This window comes from Patagioenas fasciata, chromosome 1 (genome assembly GCF_037038585.1).
Source record: "Patagioenas fasciata isolate bPatFas1 chromosome 1, bPatFas1.hap1, whole genome shotgun sequence".
NCBI lineage: Eukaryota > Metazoa > Chordata > Aves > Columbiformes > Columbidae > Patagioenas > Patagioenas fasciata.
Genome location: NC_092520.1, coordinates 56,145,349 through 56,162,279, shown reverse-complemented (window position 1 = coordinate 56,162,279; position 16,931 = coordinate 56,145,349). Strand labels below are relative to the sequence as shown.

The following is a 16,931-nucleotide window of genomic DNA, read 5'->3' as shown; positions in this document are numbered from 1 at the left end:
CTGGGACTAAAGCCGGGCAGTGAGGTGGTGTTCTCGGCACGCCATCCCCAGCAGAAGAGTATGTGCTGCCTCATACAGCAACTGTGGGCATCCTGAACCAGGGGATTGCACTTAGGGATTTGTTACTTGTGGAGGGGTTTCGTTAGAAGGAGATATGTTGTTGTATTAGTCAGGCCCAAAGGAATCTCAAGACCACTTCGAGAAGCTGAGAACAGAATCTGCTGTGAGAAAGAGGGGCATTTCTTCATTAACAGGGCCTCAGCATGGCGTGAGTCGTCAGACCTATCATTGGTGGGGTTCCAGCGTGTGGACTGCCCATGATGTTCATTTAGCGAATCCATGCTTGGAGTGTGGATTCGTGATTAGAGAATAGTTGCTTATATAAGGAGACATGTTTCTGTAATAAATGGCTTTGCGTGATTCACATTGAATCGGAGTGCTGAGTCCTTTATCGTTCCAACAGTTACTGGAATGTGCCATTCAGAAAAAAATAAAAAGAAAATGTATATATATATATATATATAAAATAAAATAAAATAATAAAATAAATAATAAATTGCAATAATATAATTATATACTTTTAAAAGACTCTTCCCCTTCGGCTATTTTTTGTTACCCCAGGCCCCTCTTCCCAGAGGCGTGCCACGAGAAAGGATCGCCCCGACTCCGCTCTCATTTTAAAATGCTTCTTTTTATTTCAGTGGTTGTACATTGGGTGAATGAATTTAACGTCACAACAGAAATAGAATGGCTATTTAACAGACCACTAGTAGTTATATGCTGAAAAAGAGTGAATGGAGGGGTTTCTTTTAACTGTTACTGAAATATTCATCGTACGCGTCGTCAATTATGCTGGATGAGAGAGGCAAACAAAAAGGTATTTTGGTGAAGTGCTGTATCCTTTGAAGAAAATAAACAGTGAGACATCTCAAGTAACTTGAAACCATGTCCCAGCTACAGTATTCACTGTCTCTGTGTTGGCCCATCTCATGGTTCTTTTAGGGGGTTTTATTTCTTGGGTGTTTTTTGTTAATTAAACATAGCATTTAAAATTGAATCATTTTCATTAGACTTTTTTTCTTTTTAAATATAAACAAAGTTTTGGCAAATAATATTTATACAGAAAAATAGTTTTAGATCTTCCCAAATTTTGAAATAGTCTATAAAATTACTTTGTAAATAAATAAAATGCAGAATCTGTTGTACACGTATTTGCACATCTGTAATTGCCTCCTTACTGCTAGCATAGGTTTGTACTTGTACAGTTTCCAAGAATATTACAAAGTCATAAAGTCGGAAAGTGGATCTCTTATTAAAAATACATTTTCTCTTTTTGTCTGTCAGTTTATCTGGATGAAAGACCTGATGTATCTGAAGCTTCGTCATCCATGGGCAAAAAATAGTAGCACTGGATTAATTGTAAAAAACATAGAATAACAGTTATTTTGAAACATAAAAAGTTCACACAAAACAATGTCTTGAAGTGTTATCTACATAAAATATTTAAACAACATGGATAATTTACCATTTAGTATTATACAGTACGCTACCCAAATGCCTAAATTAACTATTATAAAAAAATAAAAACAACTTTGACAGATATAGGCAAGTTGCAGTGTCAACTACCTAGTTATAATGACTGAGAAAGTCTACAAATATTAGTGTTTTAATATTATATAATGGTGATACCTTAACTGCTAAAGTAACGAGTTAAGATACATTATTTTTCCACAAATTAAAACTAACGCAACGTTACAAGCACTATGTTAATTTTACAATCGAATTGTGATTATTTGTTTTTCTTTCGGATGATCAAATCTCCAGCTTTATATATAAATAGATAGTAATTAGACATCGGACAAACAAGATTTAGCCCGGGAGATCATTTCCTGGGCAAATAATTACATGGTTAGTGCCTTCAGTCTTTCAGAACAGGCAGTGCTGCCGAAGTTTCAAATAGTTTACAATCAATCTGAAGAGGTTAAGTTAAAATACTGCAATCACTAATAATGTCCACATAGAAAACTTATGCTGCAAACAATTATACATAATATCCACTTATAACAGCTGTCTTGGTTTTTTTTTAAACAATAATTTAAAAACTATGTCATTTATGTGATACATGTGCAACATACAAAATGTGAAATATGAAATATTTGGTACAATAGTGCTTGAAACAAATCTCAAATCAAACAAATGAAAGTTTAATTATACATATATAATTACCTTGTAAATCAACAAAGTATTTAAAAAAGTAAACAACATTAAAATCTGCTTCATCCATATATATGTATGTATGTATGTATATATAATATGTATATAATTGTATTAAAGATATCTTCATACTTTTGTGACATAAAATATGTTTTTAAACAAAAACATTTAAAAGAACTATTTTTTCTCCACTCTAATCTGGTTACAATCTTATAATCCAATTAAAAAAAAAATGCAAGTACAGTAATGATTTATTAAACTGAATCTCATTCTACATTCTTAGTGTTCAGTTAATAGTCTAGATTAAAGTCACCTACAAAGTTTCAGTGACTCAACTGAATTTTAATTAAATTAGAGTATCATACACATCTCTTCATCTACAGCTGTCTTTTTCACCTTTTCTTTTGTTAGTTTGGTCTTTGTTTGTTTGTCTGTTTGATTTTACACTCCTAGAAGTTATTTCTTAACAGCTTGGCTCTTTTTGGTAACCTGACTATGAGTTCGAAGGATTATTCGCTTCTGGTGAGATTTGACTGTTGGCATCAGGCTCACTTTCATCAAGTCTGATGTGACAAAATTTAGGCACTTCTGCAAAGTCTCTTTTAAAAACATTATAAATATACTCGTAAAATAATATTCTCAAGACTTTGTTCTTTTGGGGATTGAAAGGGGTATGAAGTTCATACTGTGCAAAATTTTTAGATTTTCTTCTGCTACTCTGCTATGATTCAAATGCAACTTCTCCATACAAGTCAAACACCAACCATGTGCATCTAAAGAATTTGTGCTTTACTTTGGACTTCTGGCTAAAAATATTCAGATTGGCAGGGTGACGTGCAGGACACTGGGCTGCATTTCACTTCTTCTGGCTTGGAATCAACTCGCAAGGGGAGCAAAACCAAGAGTGTTATTTTAACCGAGAAGAAAAACCCCAACCGTAGTTAGGGTGAAAATTCAACCTGCAACTGGGATAAGTTTGTAGCCAATATAACTTAATTATTGCTGAGCTCGAAAGACTCATAAACACTGAATCTCGCGAGACTAACTTAACTGGACTATTTCCGTTAGGTATAGTTATGGAGAAAAGACAATATTCGCAAGAATTAAACTATGCTTAGAAAACCTTTATAACTAAATGTTACCCTTTATGTCTTGAAACATCACAGCTGGTATCAGGTAGTTAACTATTTTAGGTTGGAGTATAGTAAGCATACCATATTTAATATTCATATATGACATAGCAGCACTAGCTTTTTTTTTTTGTTTTTTTTCGAGTTTGTGATTTGTCCATCAGAACAAATTCTTGACTTAGCATGCAGTTTGTGGCAACTCTAGAGAGGAGGAGACGGGGTAGTATGTACAGTAGCCGTGCTTGGCCGTCCGCAGGGAGGCTTCGTGACACTCCGTTCCGTTCCTGCTGGCTATTTCAGGATTATCTGCCAAGAGAAAGGAAAGCGTGATCGCGTTTTTTAGGCGACGCGGGGAGGGCAGTTCGCCCAGCAGGACAGAGCTGGACTAACTAAGCCTGGGCGCAGCTCATCCAGGACAGCATCCCGTAGGGGACAGAGTCCCGTACCCTCACGCTGCCTGGCATGCATTTGCATTTCACAAACCTGCTCATCCTCCTCCCGCGCACACATCCTCAACGTGTGTGAGAACACGCAGAGGGGGCTAATTTACATGTCAAAATGCTGGAGACGGCACCGAAGCCACAAAGGAAGGGCCCAGCTCCTCTCGAGGAGGCTCATGAGTGCATCGGTGCCTGGTGCAAGACTCCAGCTCCCAGCCTGCTCCCACCAAGTCAGGAATGACCAGGGAAAAGGTGGAGGTGAAGCCCCTCACCGCTATCAAGCAAAAAAAAAAACGCACAGGGTTGTGTGTTTTCAGCCAGCTGAAGTGTCTTTTCAATGCACTTTTAGCAGCTGCTCATTTCCTAAAAAAAAAATCACCTGCATGTCTGCAAACTTGAGAGGTTTTTCATGCTTCCTTATGTCAGGAGATGCAGGGGGATGATGGCAATGGTATCTCCGTGCACCTAGCTAGTCACTAACCTTGCTGTTTTACCTCCAGAATCTCTCAAACTGAGGGTGAAGCAACCATTTTACAGATGCAAACTCTCGTGCTTCCAATATTGCAGAGGTTAAATGCACAATGTGCCCGGCAACCGGCTCAACCTGTTCACAGTATTGGAAAACAGTCCAGATTTCCATCACCTGCCTGAAATGGCTGTCGGTGAAAGTCATGTCAAAAGATAGGGGTGTGATGTTTTATCACGCCACTGCTAGTCTGTGCTCCAGACCTCAGCACAAGTCAAGGAATTAAGAGTGCATCACCTGCTCTTGCTGTTCAATCTGGCACTTGGCGTATTTTTAAACTGCATTTGTAGGTGGTGTGCAAGACAGTCATGACAGCACTTTGACCGACTTGCGTAATACGAAGCTAGACCGCTGCTTAATGTGGTGTTTATTTTAAAAGGTATAAAAAAAGGTATTTAGAAAATAACTTCAGCAACATACTACCTCTGACATACAGATTGCCAAAAAGAAACACGCTCGCCTCTGCCTGGAAGGTGCTTGTTGGGGGTCCCTGCCCTATCGCACCCACAGTCACTGCGTGCAGGCTGCTCTGGCAGCACAGAAGATGCTGTGTCCCAGGTACGGCGTGGCCACAGTGTGCCAGCAAAACTCCTACCTGCTGCAGACAACTGCTCGGAGAGCTCAGTTCAATGAAAATATTGCCAATGAGATGAAGGAAGCATTTGCAGGAGTGAGGAGGAGGGCAAGAGCCTGGTCCTGGAAACAGGCAGGATATGCAAAACCTTTGTACCCCAGTTCCTACAGCACCTATGACATGTCCCTTCTGCTCAACCCACATAGCAAAGGTGAGAACTCCTGTTGCTCTAGGGGGCCAGGAACCTTCTGCCGTCGCTGTTCCCTCTCTATACACAACTACCAGCCTCCTGACCCCACTTAACCTGCTGGTGTGCCAAAAAGTCACCTTTGATTGCCATCAGCACTGAAAATCTGGTGACACACGAGGCCCCATTGTAATGGTACTGTACAAACACCTGCTGCTCCAAAGGGCTACACATCTAAATACACCATACATACAACAAGGGCATACATTTTTAATGAACTTCCACCCATTGTGATTGTGTTAGCTTATCGCCTATCTTCTGTTTCCTACTGAAATAACAAAGAAATACCTTTGCTGACACAATAAATCCCTGCCTGTGATAGCCCTGGTCCATCTACAACACTGTGATTTGATGGGGCACACAAAGAACGTAGCTGTGCTGAAAATAAGAAGTGACCAAGATTATCAGCACTGATATTTTTAGAGTACTACAACCTAGCATGTCAATGTCATTAATAAAGTATCTTTAGCTATACTGGGTTAGTCATAATCACACAAATGTATTTAAGGGATCCTAAGGTCTGATTTAATGCAACACAACCTGAAATCTACTCAGTGTAAAAAATCAGAATTTCAGACACTGTAGCCACCTCCTTTGTCTGCCAACTTTTGGGAAGATAAACTTGCATTTTCCTATAGCTTTTTTCTCCCTGTACCATTTCAGAAACACAGAGAAGAGACAGATCACTGCCCCTTGTGCTGAGATGTCCTAAAAGGTCAAACATCCCCACAAGACTGATGCTCCTATTATAATTCCTCCAAAATGTGTGACAGAGGAGGCAGAGGGCTTAACCTCAGGTTGTATCTTGGGAAAAGGAAGGATTAACCCAAGCGCAATTCACCCTGCAGGGCGTCAGGCAGGACAGAGGGGCCCTGGGCAGTGGGAAAGAGCGGAGACCCCATCCCTGCCCTGCTCTGGTGAGCGGCAGAGCCCAGGTAAGGGTTTCCACTGCCCTGTCTCCATCCCTGCCGCTTCTCCCCTCCTCTGGAAACTCAGGGAACAGTGAAGACAATGCAAACACTTTCCTTTTGTGCACCAGCACGTCCTGTTTACGTGGCCGTGGGTGCGGGAGGAACAGCTGGAGCTCTCGCTGCTTCTCCCACCGCCAGCGGCCACAGGGCCAGCTCGTTCCCATCGCATCGTCCTCGCCGCGCTGCCGCCCGTGCAGGGATTTAACTAGGGCATCTTGCACCCCGGCTATTTCTAGCACACGTAGGAGTCCTCCTAGGAAAAAAAAACCCTCAAGTTTCTCCTTCAGAACAAGCTTCTCCAGTGCAGAGATGCAGAACTTAGGAGCTACTTTTTTTTAATCTTAGCCACAAAGTGTAAGATGTATCCCGTAGTCTTTAATTATATGTTCACACCCTATTTCTCAGAAGATATCACAACTCTGCCATAGCTACATACACAAGTAGCAGCTTCTGCAACTGTTTTTTCACTGTGTCTGACAGAGAAACATAAAATGTTAAACTACTTTACATGGGAAACACACTGAGAACCTCTTCTGTTTAATCTACAAATGAAGTAATAAACTGTGATGGAAGACAGAGGCTAAGTGTGCATTGCTGCTAATTGCTCCATCGCTTGCATACTGAAAAAGAAGCTACACAGAACATACCGACCAAGGAACGTCCCTGCAAACGCCCATTGCAGAGTCTGCACTCCCTTGTTACTTGTAAATATGTCCAACAACCTTCATGCTTTCTACTGTTTGAAGGATTACATCTCAAATGTACATACATATGACTCATACTTGCAGTGATACTATTATAGTCTTATATTTCACAGCAACTTGATATAATGTATTGACAGTTTTACTGGAGTATATATAAGCTTAAAAAAAATGAAAAATAAGATTACACAATGAGAGCGTGTGTGTGTACATACGCACACCTGCAGACACAGTTCCCTGTACACAGCTCTACAGGTCAAGCATGGGACAGCACCTTCTCATGCTCCGTACGGGTAAGATCGTATCCATGTCCACAGATGTGGATATGGACATTCCAGAGAACATACTTTTGCTAGTGCAGTAAGAGATCTGATAAGAAGACCGTTTGTAGTAGAAGTAAAACGGCCCGGCACTTACAGCCTGGAGTAGTAATGCACAGAAGATTTACTAACAGCAAAGGGCATTTTTTGGAGGTAAACACAGACACAGGGTACTGTCTCCACTGTCTTCTCACTTGGTACCTGTTTGAAGTGCCAGAAAGCTGTCTACCCTTTAAACTAAAATCACTAAAATTGTGCCAGTGTTAATCACCAGACCTCACTGAAACTGCAAATACATGGAGTGAACCTAAATTTCTGCACATTGCTTTCTAACCACCAAGAAGCATTTGCTCTTCCAAATTTTCCAGCTCTTTAGAGGTGGCATTTTCACCTCCCAAATGCCAAGATTTTCCCTCTTTTCTATCAGAGCATGGTTCTTTTAGAATGCTACCTTCAGGGCCTCTGAATGACCACAGTGGTCATCAAGCCGACTGTGCAAGACAGAACGTCCCTAAATTACGCCAGGGTTGCTGCCAAGGGTGATAAGAGTTCTGCAGGCTCACCCACGTGAATGACAACCAAGAGAGATGTTACCGCCAATGGTTTTAGCTTCTCTCCAAACTACCAAGCCATGGAACACAGCAGATGAATTGACATCAGCTGGGATTTTCCTCAGACCCAGTAAAGGTGTCTGTGACTGGTTATTACCTCAAGGCTTAAAAAGTAAAACTGAGATTCTCTTTTCGATTAGGGTGGAAATTTCACCTTTGTGAACTCAATTTTCTGACACCCGGGTTACTATGTGCACTGCTTTACTTGATACAGTTCACAGAATTAACCAAATTACCCAGAATCATGACTAGGTACTACGAATTGCAAGAACACCGTTTGGCTTGAGATTTTCTGTTTTGAAGCTGCAACTCACGAAGCCTATTTATTCTCACCATGTTAAAGTCTGTATCCACTCCCAGATTTATTATACAACAATGAATACAGAAAATTTAGCACCCTGCATGAATTCAGTGTACATGAACTCTTCTTCAACTAAAGACCGGTCACAGTGGAGCAGCCGGAAAACATGACTTCACATCTACCTCTGAGATGTTTCTCTTTCAGAAGTTCTGAAATTATTTATCCAAATCATACTTTATATTAATAGATTAAGGAGGCATTGAGATCATTTTTGACTTCCAGATTGGAAGCACTTATCCCTCCAAAAGCATTTTAGGCTGCTCAGTCTTTCATTTTAAGAGCAATGTAGTATATTACTGTAGTGTATTTTTTTCTTGTGCACAAGATTAATCTCAGCTGATTTCAAACATGCACGCCTCAAATGGTCACCTATTTTACATCTTCCTAGCCTACCTCGGGCAACTTCTTTTATCGTGAGACAGATTATCAACTCATGATACCTTTTTCCCTCCCACCAAATATAAGAGTTCTGCAGCAAACAGTTCACACTGAGGTTTTTAACTTTTAGACACCTGCGTCAGGGCAGATGAATCCTTCCACAGTGACATTTTCTATTTTCATGCTTTTCACACGAGTAGCAGACTGGTCAGATATATCTAGGGTATACATTAAAAACGGCAGATATTTTCACACAGCCAACTCATATCAGGCTGTCTCATAACTTCTCCTGCTTTCTAAAAATAAAACTAACACCAAGTATTTTTTCCCTTTGACATGAAACCCAAGACTATTTATATTCCTCCATGCCTTTGGGAAATGTCGCCATCTCTTTATTTTTCATTTTCTCTTAGAACGCTCTTTTGTGACACGCGCCCTGTTCTTTTTCTTCAAAATAGATCAATCTTCTTTAATCAAAAGTGGAAAAGGATGAGTGAATATTCAGGAATTTACTGAGAATAATCACTATTTCAACAGTTACACTTGGTCTAAATTTTTACATAGCCTTACAGATGGACTTCTTCAGCTCCTGTTTCTCCATGGCTCCAGCAGCAGCACCTCTGTGTAGCATCAACCCAAGCTTTCCAATCACCCACCCCAAGACTTCCACTGACACTCCCCCAGGATGGGATTTGCCCCTGTCCTCAACTGGCTGACAGCTGAGATGGTTCCAGCTCTCACTTGCCTCACTCATTTGTCCCTTTCTGCTTTCAAAGTTCATGGTTACTAGTTTGTACCCCTGCAAAACTAGCACCAAACTAGCATCTCCCTACAGGGTCATCTGCAAACACTGAAAACAAAACAAAACCAACCAACCAACCAACAACAAAAACAATGAATAAACAACTCCAAATAAAACCTAAAGGAACTACTAGTAAGGTTGGAAGGAGCTGCTGAAAGCAATTTGTTACCCGCCCTGTCACTGCCAAACGTGCTTCATTTTTCTCGCTAACTGTGGACCTTTCCTTAATTCAGGGCTGAAGGAGGATTTTTATCTTGTTGCCTTTCCATTAATCCAAGGCATCCCCATACATTTGCCTACTTTGCTTATCAATAAGGTGACCTCTGATTTGTATATAAAGGATGAGATGTCTAGGCCACAGATAATCTCCTTGGTTGCCTGCCCATGCAGTGACTAACATGGGGACATTAGTTGGTTCCTGAGGGGTGGTGGAGGTCCTATTTGCCTGGCTTTCTCATGGTCTAGCCCTTGACATGGTAATTCTGGTGCCCTGCTCCACCACCTCTTTCCTCCCCTAAATCTGAGCGTGCCCAGTTCTGCCTGTCCCATACGTTGCTAATATGCCTCTGGAAATGTCTGAAGGTCAGATGTCCATGCTGAAGTGGACACATCTGCTAGCACATTTTCATTCCATCAGACACAAGCTGTTGGCTATCATGGTGTCATAAAGCTGACAAAGACCTGGTTTGAATCCAGCTCTTCATGATGACCTAAAAAACTGATCAAGGCAACTATGTGATCCCAAAAGGCTTAAGGCTTCAACAGCATCATTCTTATTTAATATTCGCAAGGTCCTGAAAGAGAATCCAAAGCCATTTATGCTGCCAACTCCTTAGCATGCTTATGAGCTTCAATGGGTATTTACTCAAGTAATAATGTATAATATTTAAGTTCAATTTAATAGGCATTTACTCACTCTGAAGAAACAGGACTTCTTGTTTTAAAAATGAAAGCAATCTGGCTTTATTTATTTTTCTTTAAAGTAATAAATAATGCAGTACTAGAAATTGATCATAACACACTCCAATATATACTACCAAAATCTATTTCAACTACTCACACAGGCAGCAGACTGACTACATAGAAATGAGAAAACTGCTGCTGTAATATTTTAGGAGCAACTGTACAGTGACTGTTTCAAACAGCTGCTCAATTTCACCTTTCAGCAGGTCTGAACCACTGCAATTATTTGTGCTCTTTACTTCCTAGTTTGAGGTCATTTTCCCTCTCTTCTTGAATTTTAGAAACTCTCAGAACAGGCTTACGCAGATGAACTGAGAGCACAAAGGAGCGAAAGGCCGAGCACAAGTTGCATATCACCCGTGAAATGTTTGTATTCCTCTTGTAGGGCCACTGCTTCTCCAAACCCACATTCTCTTAGGTGCCCTCACCTAGCATTTCTTTTTCTTTTAACAAAACCTGCTTTTTATTTTCCTCTTGCACATCACACGTGCCTAAATCATGCAAGATGAGGCTGCACTTCTGCAGGTCCCCCAGCAGTAACCACCGACCTGCTGTCTCCCAAAACTTAACCTGAACACAGAAAGGCAGCAAACTCATAGTCGAGGTTACTCATCAGATATCACGCTTAAAACACCTGCGTCAGTTTTATAAAATTCACTATACTTATAACTTCTCTGAGGAAATCTTAATGTTCCTGATTTTTGACTGCTTACCGCTTCCTTAATTTTCTTCTTATCTGAATACTCTCACATAAACAGACATACATACTATTGTCTGTCACTGCAGATAATATTGCACCAAAAATGAAGTCAAAGTTAACAAAGCTCTGCCTCAAGTGGAAAGTCATGACAGGTGCAACAAATAAATAAAAAAACCCAAATAAATGTTTCCACTGCAGTTATGTGGGCAGCATTCTGTACACTCAAAGCAGAAGACTGGCATTTCTGGTGGGCAATACATCATACATTGAGATAAAAATACAATATTGGCTTATTTCAAGGGAAAATAGTTGGAGCAGACAGAGGTGTCCAGATGCAATTATTTCAAAAAGCAGAATCCCAGAGAACTACATCTGGAGCTCTGCACTGCATTGTGTTGTTAAAAATTTTATGATGGAAAAAACCAGACTCACATGAGCTGTGTGTACATGCTAAGCACAGTGAAACAAAATCAATCTTCCCCAAATGTCTACAAAATCAGCTGACCTCAGAAAAAAATTTCCCATGTTTAATAAATAAATACATGCCCCAAAAGACTTTTACGCAACTTGTCAAAGTATCATTTGTTGAATAATTGAAAGTAAGAAGACAAAAGGAAGTTATCATATAAAATATAAATACTGCTTTTTTAATTGCAAGGATATGAAAGCTAAAACAGTCTATAAGAGGGAAGGGAAATATGTCTTGATTTTTGTTATATGAAAGAAATAAGTGTTTGCCTTTGCTTACTGCTCATGTTATGCGATACTGCCATCTAGCAGGCTGTCAGGTGAAGTCAGGTTTCAGCCCTCTACAGGACCAGAGGTGTGTGAGAGGGGAACTTCTAAAAAAATAAAACTGAAACAGAACAGATTTTCCATTTCTTCCCACTGGCTTTGTATATGAGCATGTGATCTAAAATACTGAATGCAAGCCTGACAGAAGGCACAAGAGGTTCCACTTAGATATGAGAAGAAAGTTCTTCTCAGTGAGGGTGCCAGAGCCCTGGAACAGGCTGCCCAGAGAGGATGTGGAGTCTCCTACTCTGGAGACACTCAAAACCTGCCTGGACACCTTCCTGTGTAACCTCATCTAGGTGTTCCTGCTCCGGCAGGGGGATTGGACTGGATGATCTTTCGAGGTCCTTTCCAATCCCTAACATTCTGTGGTTCTCTGATCTACACAGAAACAACACGCTATCTTAGGAGACCAAAAAAATGTTATTAAAAGTAAAACAAAATACTTGGTTAAAGTTTACATGAGACTTAAAACAGAACTCCTTCAGATTTTCCAGGGTAATCTTTTGGCTTTGTTTCTTTGCTGCGTAACTGTTCAGGAAAACAAGGTTTTGCCACATATTTCATAACATCAGTTGTTTCAAGGCAATCCAAAGCGTCTTTTCTTGACACTGCTAGAGATTTGTTGTGGGCTTCAAGATTGGAAACTCACTTACTGAATCTGCAAACTTAATTCTGAAAGTTACAGGTACTTACATATAGTTCAGTGTCTTCAGACAAGATAACTTGATTGAATTGAGGCTTGTGATTCTTGGGTATCTAGCATGAAAGAGGCAGCGAGCGGTTTGCATTTGCCTTTCCTAATGTGACAAGCTATTGCTATTCAGATACCTGCTCTAGAGAAATGACTCTTCATAATCAAGGATCATTTAGGTTCACTTTTCCAGCCTGGAGCAGACAAAAGGTGAGATGTTCTGCTCAGGGCTTGCTCCCTGCAAGCATCCCCTCTGATAACGTATTTGAGAAAGGAACCTATTCTTCTATCTCCTTTGTTGGAATTTTTCATTTAAATCGCCTTTTCCATTGTTAGAACAGAATCTTCTATAGGAGTATTTAAGGTGGGACTTTATGGAATTTCTAGACCAAATCTTTCAGTCAAAAAAAAAAAAAAAAAGAGACAAAAATTGGTTAGATAGTTGTTATTCACAGCAGAAGTGCTTTCCTACCTGTTCCCTCATTCCCTTAGACACTGAAATTAAAGCTTTTCAAATCACTAAAAAGAATTTTGCACAGGCTCTTATTTGTAACATTGCTGAATACTGGCACTGAAGATGTAAATAACATTTGTTTCCCCTTCCCACCTTCCTTCTCAAAAGCTAGATTTTAACCAACAAAAGAGGCTGGCTGTTTCCTACTACCTTCTGCGTTTTTTTGATACATTTTCTCAGTATATTGCTACTCTATTCTCCATTTACAAGTTCAGCAGGTCTTCACAAGGGAGAAAGGGAAAGCGAGGCAGAAAATGCTCCGGCAGCCGCGCTGAGGACAAACCTCTGCCCTGCCAGGTGGCTTCCTGGGGCCAGATGGGTGGACTGGAGAGGACGCCCTTTTTGGGGACACCAGGGAATATTGCCAAGAGGGAGCAACTGGCGCTTCTGCCTTTTGCAGAAGGGGAAATGAGCTTGAGTAGGTGTCATATGAGATTTTGGTCTAAGGAGAATCTGCCTCCTTTGGGAGCGGTGGCTGCCTTTGCAGGCACCTTGGCAAGGAGAGATGCTCTGATGCCGCACGTCCCGGCTCCCCTCCCTTGGGAGCTGCCACACGTGGCACCTCAAATCCCCATTAAATGTTCGGCATGTTTGTATTTTACGCTATGTTAACTACTTATTTGAATTCTCAGGCAAATATTTTAATTGTCCTTTTGTCTGTGGCACTCAAATGTAACACAACTATTTTTATTTGCATTGCATTGTAGTTTTACAGATTTTGACAAAACTGAAGGCTACTGAATGATTTCATAATTAATAGCTGCATAATTGCCACCTAATTTAGTGTAAACGCTGATGCATAATTTAAAACAGCTGTGCTGGATAATCATAAGTCTTAGCATGAGACAGCCTGTTGATCTCATATTTCTTTTCAGACATGGCCTATGAGTAGTTCATTTTCCTTTTGATTTCATTTGGCTTTTAATTTTTCCTTCTTGGTGAAAGGTTGTATAATGAGTAGAATAATGTTGTCACTAAATAACACCCTTAAGCAGCATTTTCTATAATGCTATTTTTGTACTGTCAGTCTTTGGCCCATTTTCATTGCTACAGAACTTAAAACCACGTACTGCTCTGTACTGAAATGATGGCAGTGAGACTATTTTCTTTAAAATCATTTGGAATTTCGTAATTGCCCTGTAATGACCAAGAACTCAGGAAGCATCCACTGAGCTTGAGGACCCAGATTAAGACACAGAAATGCTGGTGTCTTAACCTCTCATTGCAGTCAATGGGGTGACATAACCTCGCCAGTTCGCCAACAGAGCCTGGAGATCACTTCTCGGGTTCAGGCTTTTGGGCTAGGGTCTCCTGCCTGTCATCCAGTTCAGAATTGTGCACGTTTGTCTGTATTGCATCTGCCAAGGTTGTCAAAATGTCTTGGATAACCTAGACATCCAAGATCACGTTAAATGTCAGTAGACACATGTTTAAGCAACTGAACCAAGCCCTGCGTGATTCTTGAAGGGTGAGCCAGGCTATTCTCCAGACTTCATCTTACTGTGTTGATAACCTTCACAGTCTACAATGGGTACTTAAAATTTCTAGCTTGCATGTAGACACCCACACTCAGACATCAACACTTAGGCGTCTTAATTTTGGGCTGAGTCCTAACCTTTTAATTCTTGTAGGACTCACCAATACAGTGTCACGAAGATGGAGCCAGGCTCTTCTCGGTGACAACAAATGGTAAGACAAGGGGTCATGGGTCCAAACTGGAACACAAAAGGTTCCACTTAAATATGAGAAGAAACTTCTTCTCAGTGAGGGTGACAGACACTGGAACAGGCTGCCCAGGGGAGTTGTGGAGTCTCCTACTCTGGAGACATTCAAAACCCACCTGCATACATTCCTGTGTAACCTCACCTAGGTGTTCCTGCTCCGGCAGGGGGATTGCACTAGATGATCTTTTGAGGTCCCTTTCAAACTCTGACATTCTGTGATTCTGTGATATATATATATATATATATATATATATATATAAACAAAGCAACAGTAAGGCTTTCTACTTAGAAATTTAAAGCACCCCCCTCCCTCGCCCCCGCTCCGGCAGGCGTTGGCATTATTTAAAACTGAAATTCCATCCCAGAATTCAGAATAATATCTCTCTCAAATAACATTAGTATAGATCATCCTCCATGTATGGCTACATGTGAAGCTGAACAGGTAAGTTTCCTTGCTTGCTCCAGTACTGCTAGTCTACTAGCTACAGCAGTAACAATTAAAGATCTCTGAAGTATCTATTTACACACAATTACTGTATTAATATTTTAAATAAGATGTTTTACATACTTCTGCCCACAGGCATGCACTAGAGGGAGCCAGGACCAAACCCTCTGTAAACACACTGTAATGCTGCTTCTCACTGTCATTTCATGTTCCTTGGAACTTCGCTGGTTCCATCCTCCAAGAAAATGCTGTCAAGCATCCCCAAACAACAACTGGACTTAAGTTCATTAAGGATCTAATCCTGAAGTGAGGTTAAGCAGCTGTGGCTTCCAGCCCCACTGTCGTGGAAATGGCTAGAGCAGTTGCGAAGGGAGGAAAAGGGGAAGCACCTCTCATCTCTGACCCATCATGCTCCTGGACTCCGCACATACCTTTGGAAGTCCACTTGCCTTTCACTGGAAATCCCAAACTGAAGTCTCCTCTCCATCCCCTCCCATCACAGCCTGGCAGCTAGAGTAAGCGGGGACACCCGCTCACAAGATGCCCACACGCAGTGACCTGCAGCACCACCAGCTCTTGTATTGACAGAGTTTTTTATCAGGATTTGTAAAACCGGGTTTGCTAAAGCACTTTTGCTCCATCCTGTTTCCATTGCACTGAGCCAAAGCGATTCTCCTCTCCTCTGAAGTAAATGGCAAGAAAATTATTTGGGTTTTAAAACTATCTTCTTTAAGGCAGGAAAAGCAAGAGACTTCCAGTTTTTCATATATTCTTAACTGGCGTCACCCTGCATGGATGTACTACAGTATAGCCTTGAATCTGCAGAATCCTCTTGTGTCTCATGCCATACACTGAACACACAACACGTAGAGTTTCTGCCCAAGCCTGACTGACTGTCCGTGTGTCAATGCAGGCACATTTTGAGCTGTTACTCCTGTTATTTTCAGAAAGAAAGGACATACAGAAGGCGTGAGATACTGTTCATCTTTTTTCAAAATACAAGCTGACAGCATATACTAAATAATTTACTGTACCCAAAAGAATTGGTAGGGTGTTTTAGCCATCAGCTGAGATTCTGTAACTTTTGAGATGTTGACTTTTCCTTCTATTGGTGCTTCAGGGACACCAGGATCATCACACTCAACCCAAGGAAGTCCAGCAACCTTGCCCCAAGCCAGAATACTAAGCCAAATAATATTGAGCTAAAGGATTAAGCCCTGCTACAATTTCTTGTCATGCCTGGCACTGTAAGGAGAAGCTTCAGCAGCTGAAATGGGATGGGCTGAAGGCTGCATGTTGATTTAAAAGAGCAGTAGAGACACTGGAAAGAGGAAACTGCATCCCAGAGATATGTGAAGTAACATGGCACAATCAGGGGCTACCATTGGCCCCTCTGGCACTCAGGAGTGCAGGCGGCAGAGTGCCTCGGTGGCATTCCCACACTGGAGAGGGTCCCCAGCACACCCCCACTCCAAATTTTATCTAGATGGGAATAAAAAAAGTAGTTTTCTGAAATACACAGGAGAGTTTAAATCTATAAAAAGGACATGAACAACTGATGTTAGAAAGAAGTCTTCAGAAGAAAGTCTTAACTCAGGTTAATTACCTGCTCCTTCTGTGCTTCTTGGGCTAAAGAAATACTGAGTTAGGGCCACAGAGTTACTATGGGGCCCTTCCCAGTGTTGTAGCTTTGTCTCCAACTCTTAAGAGGTTGTAAATAAAAAGTAAATCTGGAGATTCGCCTCTTACAAAGCATAAGTAACTACTTTACCTACTTCCAAACACACAGTTTTTTACAGTAGCTTCTTTTTTTCCTGCTAG

At 40.9% G+C, this 16,931-nt stretch overlaps 1 protein-coding gene across 14 annotated transcripts in view; it reads right to left on the bottom strand.

Annotated features, from left to right (window-relative positions):
- Positions 1-672: 672 nt before the first annotated feature.
- The window catches only part of MBNL2 (muscleblind like splicing regulator 2), a 111,772-nt gene continuing 95,513 nt past the window's right edge, over positions 673-16,931 (bottom strand). For all 14 annotated transcript variants that reach the window (XM_071806837.1, XM_065829755.2, XM_065829748.2 and 11 more), the window contains one exon: positions 673-3,650. In XM_071806837.1, coding sequence (XP_071662938.1) covers positions 3,636-3,650 — 15 coding nt within the window. In that variant the 3' untranslated portion in view covers positions 673-3,635. The remainder of the gene's footprint in view (positions 3,651-16,931) is intronic.